The following is a 14,890-nucleotide window of genomic DNA, read 5'->3' as shown; positions in this document are numbered from 1 at the left end:
ATTAACGGGAGCAGAATAATATGATGCGTAGAGCATCAGGGAGCAAACCAGAATTTCGACCCAATCCTAACAATGGCTATATCCCTGAGCGAAGTGATAAGGCTTTAAATATATAGTTATTCAAAGCCGCATCACGTAGTGAAAGTAATCCGCCATATGCAAATTTATAAGGTATAAATAGAAAAGGTGTCATCCGGACTATCTCTCCTCATTGCAAACGGGGAGAAGGCGACACAGAAGTAGGCTAAGACCCGATGGTGTAGAGGAGATACGGAGAGGGGCGGCGGTCTCCCGCCCACCCACCCCATGTATATATTGCTTCGCCACGGATAAGCCCACCAGAATTTCGACCCAATCCTAACAATGGCTATATCCCTGAGCGAAGTGATAAGGCTTTAAATATATAGTTATCGAACGCATATAAACGCGTACGTTCTTGGCGCGTTTACGCGCCTCCCGCAGTCTCGCCGTTGGCGCAGAATGCGCCCTCCCGCGGTGAAAGTGTTAAATACCGGTCATTGTAACGTATGCAACAGGATATAAAATGAAGGCAGCTAAAGATGCTTTTTAGATGTCAAAACAAACAAACAAGACAAATGTCATTGAACGTTTGAACCTGACGCACCCTGAAAGAAACCATCATATATGCCAGTAAGGAACAACCAAAAGTCTTAGAGCACATAGTGATTGCAATTGTTATCTCGATTTCCCAGGATGCTTTTGCTTCCATCGCCCACGTATATTTAAATGAAAATGGACGATTTACTAGTTTTCATTCAACGCGTGAACTATTCAAGGCTCACTATAAAATCTCTGCTCATCCTGACAAACATTCCAGTTCACCTGGTTTCACCACTGTGGCCGGTCAAGTCGAGATTCGTCATTTTGAGGGGTGTTTTTTGCACGAAGATTCAAGCACTACGGACCAGTACTGTCGATTGAGAAAGTTGCCTCCAAAGTAGAAAGGATAATGTTTACACGGTAAGTACGGTGGTGTAGTTTTCATGCAATGAACATCACAGTTTTCGACTTTTGTTACGTTGTCAGGACTTTATTCTCAATCCCTTGTTCTAAACCGTTTGACTGCGGAAAAGATAGACGTTCCTGTAGGTTTTTTTGGAACTAATGTACTCTACTTCAATGAACAACACGTTTGAATGCCTAGGAGTTGAGATAGCGAGGAAACTGCATTTTACTTGGTAAATGAAGGCCTCTTAAAATCCTCAAAGATGGGGATGATTGTCGGCCTAACTGTGTTCTAAATGATTGCCGAACAAGGTATCAAATGTATAGTCAAAACGTCTTGTTTACCCTTGGGATTTGGTTAACATTTTACGTTTATGACCCAACAATGTGATTCTGAATCTTTTAAAGGGTTAACGAGACACGACAAGTATTTTTAAGAGCGAAGGAAATGCTTCAATGCAAGCAGGAAAAGTGATGGCCTTACGAAAATATTGAAATAAAGACAACGTGAAAAACAATAAATGTGGCATTTTGTAACAAACGCCCGCTCATGTAATTTGGGTTGCCCTCATTTAGTTTTGCTGGGTCATTTATGTTCAAGCTTGATTGAAAGAAAAAAGTATAAAATAACGTTTAAACGGTATGTCTGCTTAACTTATCGGTAGCTGCACCCGTGCTGCAATATATTGTTATTCTTTTCCTCTAACGAACGAATATGTATTAAATACTATGCGCAAAAGCGATACCCTTCTTAAGTTTTCGAAACGTGATGCTAGCAAACTTGCCGATTGCAAACTGGAAAGGAACAAAGTTGTTCATCTAATAACAAAACAAAATAGGCTTATTTTATCCAAGAACTTTAAAGCAGAGGCTCAAACCCAACGGTAGTTTGGAATGTTTACAATAATATAATGACACCGGTGATTCATAAAAATATCCCTATAGTTGTTAACTGTGCTATGATTATAGACCCTTCTGCTACAGCTAATGCCTTCAATTTCCATTTTGTGAATATTTCAAAAACCCTAAACGTTTCAAATGACAAGAATATTGACTGTAGCTAATAATCCTGGAGATAAAGTCAATGAAGATTCATTTCGTATTCCACATATGTCTCAAGGCTTAGTCACAGAAATGTTGTAATGTTGGATGCTAAATCAACAGGTACTGATAATATCAACGCAAAGTTATTGCGTTTAATACTGTGCTAATATTATTTTCCCGTCGCTTATAAATGTGTTGAAAATTAGTATTGACAGTGTAGTATTTCCATCCACTTTTAAATGTGCCGGGTAACTCCTATACCGGTAGTGCAAAGAGGATGTCAAATTATAGGCCAGTGTTCATTTTACCAGCTATATCAAAAGTGACTGAAAACCATGCACAAAATAAGTTATATGAATTTTTGTCTGATAGAGGCCTTCTTTACGACAAGCATTCAGGAGTTAGAAAGAACCATTCTTGTCAAACTGCATGCCCTTCTCCGTATTTGTGACGAATTATTAGAAAATACAGACGCGGGACACGTCTCTGGTATAGTGTTCCTGGATATTTCCAAAGCTTTAGATCTTGTAGATCACGATATCTTAATTTAGAAATGATCTATCATGGTTTACATGGAGAGGTAATAAATTGGTTCGAATCATATCTGTTTGATCGCTCCAAAATTGTTTGCCACATGGATAAACTATCAGATATGGATAAGATAAATTTTGGTGTTCCACAAGGATCTATTTTAGATCCTCTTCTCTTCACAATCTTTATGAATGACTCACCATTCTCTTCACATAATCTAAATCTTGACATGCATGCTGACGATCAGATCCTTTTAACACTGGGAACTTCAATCGCCAATGTTAATCGTTCACTTCAAAATGAAGTTATCCATATTTCCAGTTGGGTAAAAGACAATGGCGTGGTTATCAGCAAAGGTAAAACAAACGTAATATGTTAGTTGGCTCTCGCCAAAACCTATACAATGCTGGAACATTGGAGAAAAGTCTTTACATCTCGATTAATGAACATCAAATTTCTTGTGTTTCTTTTTAAAAATATCTTGGGAGTAACTTGAGACAGTATGGTGACTTGGGATAACCACATTGATAATGTCTGCGTTTCACTGAGTACGAGAATTGGCCTACTTCGACGTTTGCACAAATTCATTCCGCTCCGCCTCAGAGAAACATGTACTTCGGTTTGATACAATTAGCCGAGACAATTGCTGTGTAATACTACACGGCTGCCAAGAATATTGATAGAATGTATAAATTACAGAAGACAGCGCTTAGAGTTCTTCTTGATGCTGAACTGATCATCTTTTAGAATTGGCTGATGTTTTATCTGTCAAGCAACGTATTTTTTACTTTACCTGTATTTTATAATAGAAATGTCTCATGAATTTAGCACCACCTTATCTCACAGAAGCAACGTTCTACTCAGAAATGTTCATGATTATCAAATACGTGGAGCTTCGACATTGAAGTAATCTTCCGAAATTCCGTACAACAAGTGGACAGAGATCGTTTGCTATGCTAGCTGCAGAACACTGGAATTAATTTACCAGACACTATAAGATGTAGCACTAATCTTAATGTTTTTAAAAGTCAATTGAAACCTATTATGGTGGCAAATGTAGAAAAATAACCTGTTTGTGTTGCTTCTACTCACATTTGTATTGTTTTTAGTCCTTACAGTTTTTTATAGTTTAACTTTTATATTTTGCTTTTATTGTTTAGAGGACCCAGTGGAAGATTACACTCTTATTGGGTTATTTTCCGGATTTGTGCATGTAAATGGGAAATACTTCATAAATAAATAAATAAATAAATAATCGAATTTTGACTGTGCATCCTCAGCAAAAATTAAATGAGCGAAACCCAAAATACATGAGCGGGTTTTAACAGGAGTAGAGAGGAACTAATCTGATTCAATTTAAAATCTCTATAAAAAGATCTCTATAAAAAGATTTTATTGTGTAACATATGTTTACCTCTCATTCTTAACATAAGAGGAGGCACCGTATGGCAGTGGTTAGGGTACACTATCAGAGGATGGTGAGTTCGAGACCAGTTAAGTCCAGAGTAAAGGACTAACTGTCAGATGATCAAAAGTTTGAGATCCAACACGGTGGTGCCGTGCCCTTCAGCAAGTCAGTTTACCCTCATTCCCCATTGGGTAGTGAGTTATGGTTACCTCATCCTATAATTGGGCGTTCGCCTATTGGATCATGGCTTAAATAAAATTTTAAAAAGTAAAAAAATTAAGGTTCATAATTTTAATTTTTTCTCGCTTCTTCTTACAAAGGAATAGTTTTATAAGTATTTTTATTAGAATGTACACGTATCTTATAAACTTTGGCATCACTTGATCGACATGCACACAAAAAAGAGAGATTAAATATTTGCAAGATCAATGACACGTGACTGTGTTTGTCATCCACAGCAGTATCTTTAAGCGGTTGATTGTTCTGTGCTTCATTGTGACCTTTGCTGGTAATTCTATGGCAAAGCGTAAGTTTACATTGTTATTTACTGTCTATTGTCCACACTGTTTACCTTAACCACTATAAAGTCAGTCTTTTAAGTTAAGGTAGAATGCGCCTGAGGGACAAAAATTCGGACTCTGAAACTTTACTCGTAGGAGCTATTTTGAAATACCCTGGAAGAAATATTTTTGCCATCTTAGTTTTTTTAGTAAATCGAAAATTGTATTGTTTCCCGTAGAGTTAATACAGAGATGGCGACCATTTTGAATTTCAAATATCGGCAAATTTTAGGTAATCTGTTTTTCTAGTACCACTATTTGCACGGTGATCCCAGATTTTTATCTTTGGTTTGGTGAGAGAGTGGTTGAAAGTTTCATTTTGGAAAGTTTAAACAAAAGTTTAAGTCTTTCATTTTCAAGGCGCATGCTACCTTAATATTAAATGTGTCAGACAGACCTTCTCGCAAAAGGACACCTGATCTTAGAGTTTCGAATTTTAGCATTTTCAATTGTCTAGTCGCGTCATGTAAAGTGCTAAGACATGAGGAAATAGGAGTGAAGACTTGAATTATACAATACACTTACTTTAATTTTACGCTGAACCAACACTGCTTGAGGAGGGCCGTTCCACATATGAGAAGTTTGAGTCGAATACCTGCTTCAATCACAGATAGTAGTTTGAAAATCGGTTCTACTTCAGAGAAACAATTTTTGACTGTAATAACTTTGCACAGCTTCCCAAATATTTGAGGGAAATATTTTCTCAATGCCAAACATATTTTTTCACACCCTCTATTTTAGCGCCATCACAAAGTTGTCTCAGCGGAACATGGCAAAACGAACTCGGGTCAAACGTGACTCTAAACCACAACTGCGATGGTAAATTAAGTGGAGAGTATTGGTCCTCAGTAGGAACGCCAGGTAACACCCTTATTTATTCTTAGCAGAAATTACACAGTCGTGTGAACATTAACTACAAATGTGAAATTTCAAACGTGTTTGATATAAAGTAAACCGTAAATTTAAAATTTTGTAGTTATGTTGACGTGCCGATTTTGATATTGTGCATGAAATACATGTTTGTACAACAAGAAAGGCGCACAGGGGCAGTTCCGTCGGGCCCCTCCCTCTATGATCAAAACGATTAGACATGATATAAGGAATACTTATTTTCATGGCTAACAAATACAATGGATGCCATATATTCGGCGGTTTTCCTTCAAGTCGGCCAACAAATTCTACCCAATGTCGACTGATTCACTGTCATGCTTCTAGTCGTGAAAGTAACAAAGTCCCGTGCGTTCATCTCGTCAACCGAGGCAGATGATATGGCGGCGGAGATGTGGAAAGAAGCTTGGACCGGTGAAAGTGGCAAATTTCAGTGAATATGGGTATTTTTGGCACGATCAGTTGATATCGTGATATGGCATTGCTATAATGCGTACGTTGTGGCCAAATGCCCGTTTCATAAAACGTTTAGGAGATGAGAGTTACGACAACATCAGAAACAGTTTGGATACTTCATAATAATATTGCCTGTGGTCAAGTTTTTTGGCATTTATGCTCAATAGTATTCGTCATTTTCAAAGGATACTCCGATTTTTGTACTGATTAGTCGGTCAATAGCAATGACCGAATCTTATAGAATCGCACATTCCTCAAAGTGTTACGGATCACATGCCCCCGATTACCTCAACTTTAATTAAAAGGATTCATATTTCTTAAAACATTGAATGGCCGCGAAATGTACCACACATGCTGTAAATTCTAAAATATAAGGACTAGACATTTACCTGCCTAAACGTGGCACATAACATTAAGATTTTGTAAACATATTAAAAAAAAACCCACCCACACACACACACACACACACACACACACACACACACACACACACATATATATATATATATATATATATATATATATATATATTATTTGTGTGTGTGTGTGTGTGTGTGTGTGTGTGTGTGTGTGTGTGTACATATGTATATATACATATCGATTTGTAGAACGAATGATTGACAAAGTGGTTGAAAATAATCCCTTGTATAAATTCTTGGATTGATTCTTCGATTTTTCTTGTTTTCACGTCCTCTCACAAAGGCAAGGAGCCATCGCCTTTGTCTGGATTTTCAGATCCAAACAGTAAGAGTAACACACTTGGATTTATTGTCTCTTGGAATGACGGCACTTCCCTTACTACATGGGCAGGGGAGTACTTTTGTGATGATAAACCGACTATTATGACAATGTGGATTCTATCTTCATCCACTGGCAACCCAGAGGATTACTGGGGGTCAAATCGGTAAGATGCGTTCTTAATTTTTTATTTATGTGAAGTGTTTGTTGTCTTAGTAACATTGCATAATCTCTCACTGCGCCTTGATTTAAAGCTAAATATGCCCCGATGGATTTAATTCAAACTTGGCATTAAATAGAGAAATGTGCCATAGAGTATATAATTATGCATTTCGCTTTTCTTCTTGATATGATCTCATATTTTCTTTAGCAGGCCATTTTGGTTATAAGCTCTTCTACTCAAGAACTGATTAGTTTTTGGTGGGTGTGGCTTGCATACTTTTTGCTCATTTGTATAATTAATGATTTCAGAAAAAAACCCTGATATACGTTGAGAACGACTGCACACAATTTGATGAGATTTGCTACAGATGTTGATCACACAGGATATATCAGCCGTAAAAAGCTATAAATGAGTGACATGAAAGATAATCGCTAATTTGCATATTTAATGAACTTTCCTAATTAGGGATATATATCTGAATTGTCTGGATCAAAATTAACGACACTTGATATGTACATTAAAGGTACTATGATACAACATTATTGAAAGTCATTAAGCAGTTTTACTTCGGCCAATTCCTAATTTTCATATTTAATGATTTTTCCTAGTTAAAGATATATATCTTGATTGACTTGACCAAAGTTTATGAAACTTGCTGTGTGTATTGAAGATACTATGATACAACATTATAGAAAGGTGTGAACATTTTTACTTCGACCAATTCCTAATTTGCATATTTAATGAACTTTCCTTATTGGAGATATGTACCTGCATTGACTTGACCAAAAAGTTGACGAAACTTGCTATGTACATTGAAGATACTATGATATAACATTATTGAAAACCGTTAAGCGTTTTTACTTCAGCCAATACCTAATTTGCATATTTAATGAACTTTAATTAGGGATATATATTTCGATTGACTCCAACAAAATTGACTAAACTTGCTATGTACATTAAAGATATAATGATACAAAATTATTGAAAGTCATTAAGCATTTTTAATTCAGCAGATTCCTAATTTGCATATTTAATGAACTTTCCTAGTTAAGGATATATATCTTGATTGACTAGACCAAAGTTTACGAAACTTGCAATGTACATTGAAGATACTTCCATACAACATTATTCAAGGTCATTAGGCATTTTTACTTCAGACAATTTCTAATATGCATATTTAATGAACTTTCCTTACTAGGGATATAAGCTTATACTCGGATTTACTTGCTCAAAGTTGGCGAATCATGATGATACCATGTTAAAACAATATTGAAACAATATTGAAAGTCATTTACATTTTCATATCAGCTAATTTATAATTTGCATATCTAATGAGCTTTCACATGTTTGGCATATATAGCTTGAAGAATTTGACCAAAGGCAATCACATTTGCTATATAAAGTGGTGAGAAAATGACAGCAGTCAAAGAAATTTCATATTTTTATTTCAGCTAATTACATATTTGTATACTAATGACCTTAAGAATTAATCTGTGGTGAATATTGTTCATGATGTTGATCATAACAGTTTCCATGAAGTTGTAATTGCAAATATGTGGCAAAAGTTTAAATTTACACACAACTGTAATATATAATGATACACGTGAGCATTTTAGTTCATATCTGGTTTCATGATGCGGTGAAATAGGGCCACAAATGCTAGGGGTGACAATTATCATACCCTGTAGATTTAAACGTCCTTAACCGCCTTCATTTAAAGCGTGTATATTGCACAATGCTGTAGAGACTGACTGTTTAGTTTGTCGACAATGTATGATTCGATTTTAAAGTTGTTGTTCCATAATTATATTATGTCCAAACCAAATTCGTAAAAAATTATTTAATTACTTTAAATTCGATATTCTCAACTGACAGCAGCTGTGTCATAAACGATGAGTTTTCTAACAGGATTTTACGCTGTATCATGAAACAAAACGTGTATTGAGGATAAGGAACAAATTAATGATGTACCAATAACCAAAATGGATTACACTAAAATGATCATAAGCAGTCCGGGTCATTTCGAAAATTGGCAACGCTATACCATTATACTTTTTTTTCTATCATTTAGCCAATCAGCGGCCAGCGCGCCTTTAGTAAATCTTGTTTTTCCTGGCAACCTCCACATGCGTCCATGGTTACGCGCGCCATAGTGTGTTGAACTCTATCTGGCTATAAACTCATTTGCTGCGCCATTCACATAACTTTTTCGTGTATTATCGTAGATCCGAGTCAAACATATTGTAAGTTGTGAAAGAGGGGTTTACCAAAACACTTGACGTTGCACATTTCATAGGAATACGGATGTCATTTGTCAAGTAAACAATTAATCGCCCCGTATTCTTTCATTTCTCGAACAGTTGTGCAGCCACTCTGTCAACACACATATTAAAAATCGCGCACCATTTTTAATCTGGCTCAGACAACCAAACTCCGTATATTGCTGTGATCCCCGTACTCTGGCATGAAGCCCTGCAAAATATAAATCGCGTACCTTCACAGACCATTCAGAAAACTTCATTTGTATGGGAGGTGGCAACTATCAAAAATACTACCGTATTCTGTCATAATCTCGAAAAGTTGTGTGGACACTCTGTCAACACACAATTTTAAATCTGGCTCAGACAACCGAACTCCAAACATTTTTGTGGTCCCTGACTCTGGCCTGAAGTCCTGCGAAATATGAATCGTGTACCCACACAGATTGTTCAGAAAACCCCACTTGTATGGGAAATGGTAGCTGCAATAATCGTAGCCTTGGTAGGCTGGGCCGTGCGACTTGGGCTTCTGCCGTGCGCGCGACAGAAGCCCAAGCCGCACGGCCCAGCCTACCAACGCAACGATTATTGCAGCTAGGGAGATTGCAGCTATGAAAAATTCTACTGTATTCTGTCATAATCTCGAACAGTTGTGCAGCCACTCTGTCAACACACATTCTTAAAGCCGCCGTTCTCAATCCCAGGTTCGCGCATTAGTGGGTACTCCACTCTGTCAACATAGTATCGTTTTCATTGTTTTGCGTCAAATGCCGCTATATTGGTAGAATTACAAACATAAATTCACGTTGAACGTCGATGAGCATGTCGGAGTGCGTACATTTGGCATGAGGTATTTTTACCATACTTGGTGCGTTCGAGTTACAGATTTCACCGATTCAAGCAGTGTCGCTTGGCGCCGGATGCGGACAGTGTCCTCGACCATCTTCCCCCTCTACTGTCCATGCCTCGATCCACAAAATTACAAGTCAATATACTGGTACGCAAAAAAGCACGATCTGCATCGTTCGAATCTCTCAAATTCTTAGAACTAATGTTTTATTAAATTTGGAAACATCGGTGTAGAAATAATATAAAATAGTATTTTCTGAAGATTGAACCGTGATCCCGACATACTCAACCAGCCAACGTAAAACTTTTATGAGGCCAAGATGGCGGTCGGAAGTCAGAAAACAAGTCCAGATCATCGTGTATTACATTATTTGCCAATTTGTGTTGTGAGACTTCGTTTGCATTGGAACAAAAAAGTACAAAAATCAGATGCATTTCGAAAACTTGGACAGGAAATCTCGTAAATTTCTCAGACGGAATGAACTTTGATCGATATGCACCGGAACTGCATCGCGTCGGTTATCGATAAGATGGCACTTGCTCACGTGGATACGTACGCTCGGAGTGACGGCAGAACGAAACAGAAGATTGGTCAAATCACTTTTGTGGAGGGACCGTGGTCAAATCATACATTTTTAGCTCCATAGTCGAATAAACATTTGGTTTATTAGTAGACTCACGGAGGTACAAACTACACTCCATGGGAAACTATACACGGATACCATACCGCTTCACACCTCTGTGCCAGGGTATTGAACATTTCTTGATTTGTCATTCATTCTGACTATAGCATCATTAGTTTGGCGATGACAACGCGTCTATCTGACTCCGACTCTGTCGGAAGTATTGGGATATCCTTGACCGGACACATGCTTGGCGTGATGAGCGATTTTTGGCCCGAAACCAGCATCTGATGCAGGCCGATGAAGTACTCGTCACGAGAAGGAAATTGATATGCCATTTTGCGTGACTTTTGTTGTCCGATCGTGGAATCCAAATTTGCCCGGCGTACCATTTTTAGTCTGGCTAAGGCAACCAAACCCCATACATGGGAATAAGAAAAATATAAAATAGGAGAACAAGAAGAACTTTACGTGAAAAAAAGAGGAGCTAAAGGGAAAAGAGATTTAATTTTTTTAGTTATAACAGGTTGCTACTTTTATCCGGTCGTTATATTCTGAAATTTTCATTGTGCCTATTCTTCGTTTTGAATATCAATTTCAATTATCAATGTCTGCCAATTTTTAATATTTCTGCTTCGTGTTTTAAAAGAAAAGCTAAAAGCGTTTGTTTTTGATGTTTTACTAGTTTGTCCTCGTTGTGCATGTCATTTGTTTTAACTAGCCTTCTTGTCCTGTAACATCATGTAATTTGTTATTTTACTAAAGTCCTCCTGTAGGTGCGAATGTATATGGTTTTTAACTGTATCATATCTGTGTTGGAGTTCGAAATAAATAAATAAATAAATAAATAAATAAATAAGTAAATAAATAAATAAATAGATAAATATTATATTGCAATTGGATGCTTTCTCGTAATGTTGCTAAATCGTCTTTGACTATTTACTCCACCTCATACACTGCAATGTTTCACAAGGTAAACCGGATCGCATCTTGAAAAGGCAATTTGTGATGAGCGTGGTTATATTTCGATGTCAGACTTCCGGATTGAAAAAATAAGCTTTACCTCACAGCGCAGTGTGATGTTAATAGGTTAATAGGTTAAAGACAAATACGTGATATTTCAAATAAGCTGCATGCAAGCTCAGACTGTGAAGTTACCATACATGCACTTATGCCTATTCCACCGTTGAGCTTTCACTGTACTAAAGAGGATACCTTTATTGAAATGCCATTCATCATTCATCAAAATCAATTTAAACCATGACCATGCGTTAGAATAAAAATTAACAAGAAATATCAATATGATGATATTTACTACCAAAGAGGCTTTATTAATCCTAATACTTTATTTTTTTTCCAGAATCGGTCAAGACATTTTCCACCGCGTGACTACTTGATCAATAAGATTCAGCAATGTCGAAAAGTTGAAAACTTATAGGCATATTGTAGGACTGGTAGAAATTTAGAAATATAATGGAAATGTTACGTTGAATTTATCTAAAGCGTATTTTGCTCAAAATGACCTGTATGCAAAGGTTCATTCAACTTTCATGAATTCGTTACATGTAACCTAAAGCTAAAACATTTGTTAGGTCCTCCATTTAGCATGACAAGCAGTAGTAAGTGGGTGAGGAGAAAGTAAATTTATGCAAATTTGTGCAAATTACCTAATTTCCTGGCATCTTTCTCCAGTGTTCGATATTTCAAACAAGAAAATTTAACTCCACTGTGGTTGGGTCGAGCCATTTCGATTTGGTTTATCATGATTTTAATCACTTCTTTGAATATCAGTCTCTCAACCCTGCTATTTAGGAATAAGAATAGATAATGCAAAACAAAATTGTCGTTTTTTCTACAAAATACACTTGTTTCAAATGAGATATTAAATTTCATAAAGTAGTGTCAAGTTTTTGACTTAATGTTAATCATTGACACCAAAATTTAGGTTTTCAACCAAAATACTACAGATTTCGATTGAGTGTAACATTTCAGGAAGATACGAACAACGTCGTTTTGTGTAAATTTAATCTTGATAACAGGGGTCGTATTTTACCCTAAGTTTTACTCATGCTAGACAGGAAGACCATTCACCAACTCATCAGTGGACAACACAGTCAAATCCTGCATAATACTTTATTTTCTAAATATTCAAATAAAACCAAAGCGTTCATGTTCTGACTATTTGTGATGTTGAAATGTAAAATCAGCAGTGTTTACGGAGTGGTTAAATGCCTGTAAGTTCACTCGTAAAGGATTATTAACAGACACCCTTGCACTGAGTTTCGGTGTTGGCGTTTTGTCTCAGCCAAGATCAGAGTCTCTGTCATGTCTTTCTAGCAAATTAGTGAGACATCTTTTAGTGGCAGTCTTTCCAGACTGGTGCGCTTGTCCTGTTTTGTCTGAACAATGCTTAAATGAGTCGAAATTACAGCATGTCCAGGTTATCAACACATTATGTCTGGATTATGTCATGCACATTTGTGTCAACATATTGTCTGTCTTGTTTGATGTTTCACAACTTTATTGATCAACATAAAATATGTTAATGTTGTCGTTAGATTTTTATTCACTTTCAACGTTGCCGTATTTCAGTACCTTGAACTACATGTAAAATGTCACAGTGGAATGAATGTACTGTATTGTCGACAGTTGAAAGTTTACTCCTAGAAGTAATGGTGTAATAAACGACCCCCTTCTACTTCCACAGACACTGATAGCGCCTAGTTAATTACTTAAGTGGCACTTCAATCCAATGTTAATGTTATCGTTATGAAATGGACACCAAACAATGTTGTTCCTATCGTCTCGAAATGTTACACTCAATCGAAATCTGTAATATGTACCCCTTCATCCTGCAAACTTCGAGCAAACTATTGCCTCCATGCTGAACTTTAGATGCCCTGTCTTTAGTATAGGAGGTTTTCATGTCATCTTTGATTATATTCTTTGAAAAAAAGTTTAAGTGCACGATACTTCACATACCCCATGTCATGGAAAGAGAAAACCTGCATGATGGGAAAATAGCACAGAAAGTCTCTGTTTTCTTTCTTTGTATTGAATGTAAGTATTGTAATTTACATTTCCCTTTGTATCAGCAGGGTTAGAAATTTGTGGAAAATATAAGAACTAGCCATCTTGGCAGGTAGCTGTGGCAAATAGTAATTTTTTGGATAACATTACCTGTCCTGAAAATTATCATTTTTCTGTTACAATATAAAAATATACCTCCGCATCGATCTCGGTTAACCAAAAAATCGCTAGTTTAACTTTCATCTGCCCGGCCAAAAACAAGTACCTACCATGCAAGGTGGTTGAAAGAGACTTCAATATATGGAATGCTGACAAAACTTGCTGTCAGCAATAAAGGGAACTTTACTTTGCCGTCCCACATGCTCAAACTTGAGAAAGTCCATCGCTCAATTAAAACAACATTTGGGATTCCATCACGACATGGGTGTTTCTCTGACAATGTTATATAAAATTAAGTAATAATGTACCCCCTCCCGGCCCACAATGGGCAAACTTTGCACGGCATGTACGAGGTGAAGCCGAGCACATGACAGAGTGCAAAGTTCGCTTGAGTTTCCTATGGGCCGGGGGAGGGAGGGTACATTATTGCTATTATTCTATAGTTTTGGCAATGCCAGTGAATTTGTAAATGTAGAAACATCTAGGGACACAATGATGGATAATAGGATACACTATCAATAATAATCTGAGGGTATATCGTCATACAATTCACTGGTATTGACAAAGCTGTAATATAATACGTCATACCATTATATCGTGACAATCGCATGAGAGGTACGACCTTATTTTAATACTTTAGAGCGCATGGGACTGAGAAATTTATGGTATAATTCATACTTACTGGTGTTTGTAATTTTCGAATATTATTAGGAAATAAAACAAGGGAAAGGTAAACCTACATTGTGTCCAGAAGTCTTTAAGGTAGTAAGTGCCTCGAAATGAAATACTTAAACTTTTGCTCTCACTTTCCTCAAGAAATCTTCCAACCATTGTCTTTCGAAATCAAGAATAAAAATTGTGTGTGTGTGGGGGGGGGGGGTCACCTTGCAAATTTTGGTACTGGGGAAATAAAATACCCAAGATTTCCATATATTAGAAATTAAAAGTAGCCGCCATCCCTGTGTTAACTCCGTTGCGAAAAATAACATTTTTGATTTTCGAAAAAATAAGACGGTGACACGTTTTCTTGCACCATGAGCTTTAAAATGAACCCCCAAAAGTGGTAGATCATAAAAGATGTGTAAAAATTTGACAGTACGAATATCTGTTCCCCAGGCGCGTACTACTTTTATATCCTTAGTGGCTTTACTATATCTCCACACTGTGTAACACATAGATGCCGTATAATATAAAAATATGAAGTGAACTTTTCTTGT

General features: G+C 36.7%; 1 protein-coding gene across 2 annotated transcripts; it reads left to right on the top strand.

Annotated features, from left to right (window-relative positions):
* Positions 1 to 569: 569 nt before the first annotated feature.
* On the top strand, positions 570 to 14,408 carry LOC139140240 (avidin-like). Of its 2 annotated transcripts, none has more exons than XM_070709341.1 (5): positions 570 to 981; positions 4,408 to 4,475; positions 5,251 to 5,370; positions 6,556 to 6,757; positions 11,845 to 14,408. In XM_070709341.1, the coding sequence occupies exons 1-5, from the start codon at positions 971 to 973 to the stop codon at positions 11,879 to 11,881; spliced, it is 438 nt and encodes a 145-aa protein (XP_070565442.1). In that variant the 5' UTR covers positions 570 to 970; the 3' UTR covers positions 11,882 to 14,408. The 2 variants fall into 2 exon arrangements, with proteins under 2 accessions (XP_070565442.1, XP_070565443.1); XM_070709342.1 differs by having other exon boundaries at positions 837 to 981; positions 4,411 to 4,475.
* The last annotated feature ends 482 nt before the right edge of the window (positions 14,409 to 14,890 follow it).

Source organism: Ptychodera flava, chromosome 9 (assembly GCF_041260155.1).
Source record: "Ptychodera flava strain L36383 chromosome 9, AS_Pfla_20210202, whole genome shotgun sequence".
NCBI classification, from domain to species: domain Eukaryota; kingdom Metazoa; phylum Hemichordata; class Enteropneusta; family Ptychoderidae; genus Ptychodera; species Ptychodera flava.
The sequence above is the reverse complement of the archived record's forward strand: the minus strand, read 5'-3'. Positions and strand labels throughout refer to the sequence as shown.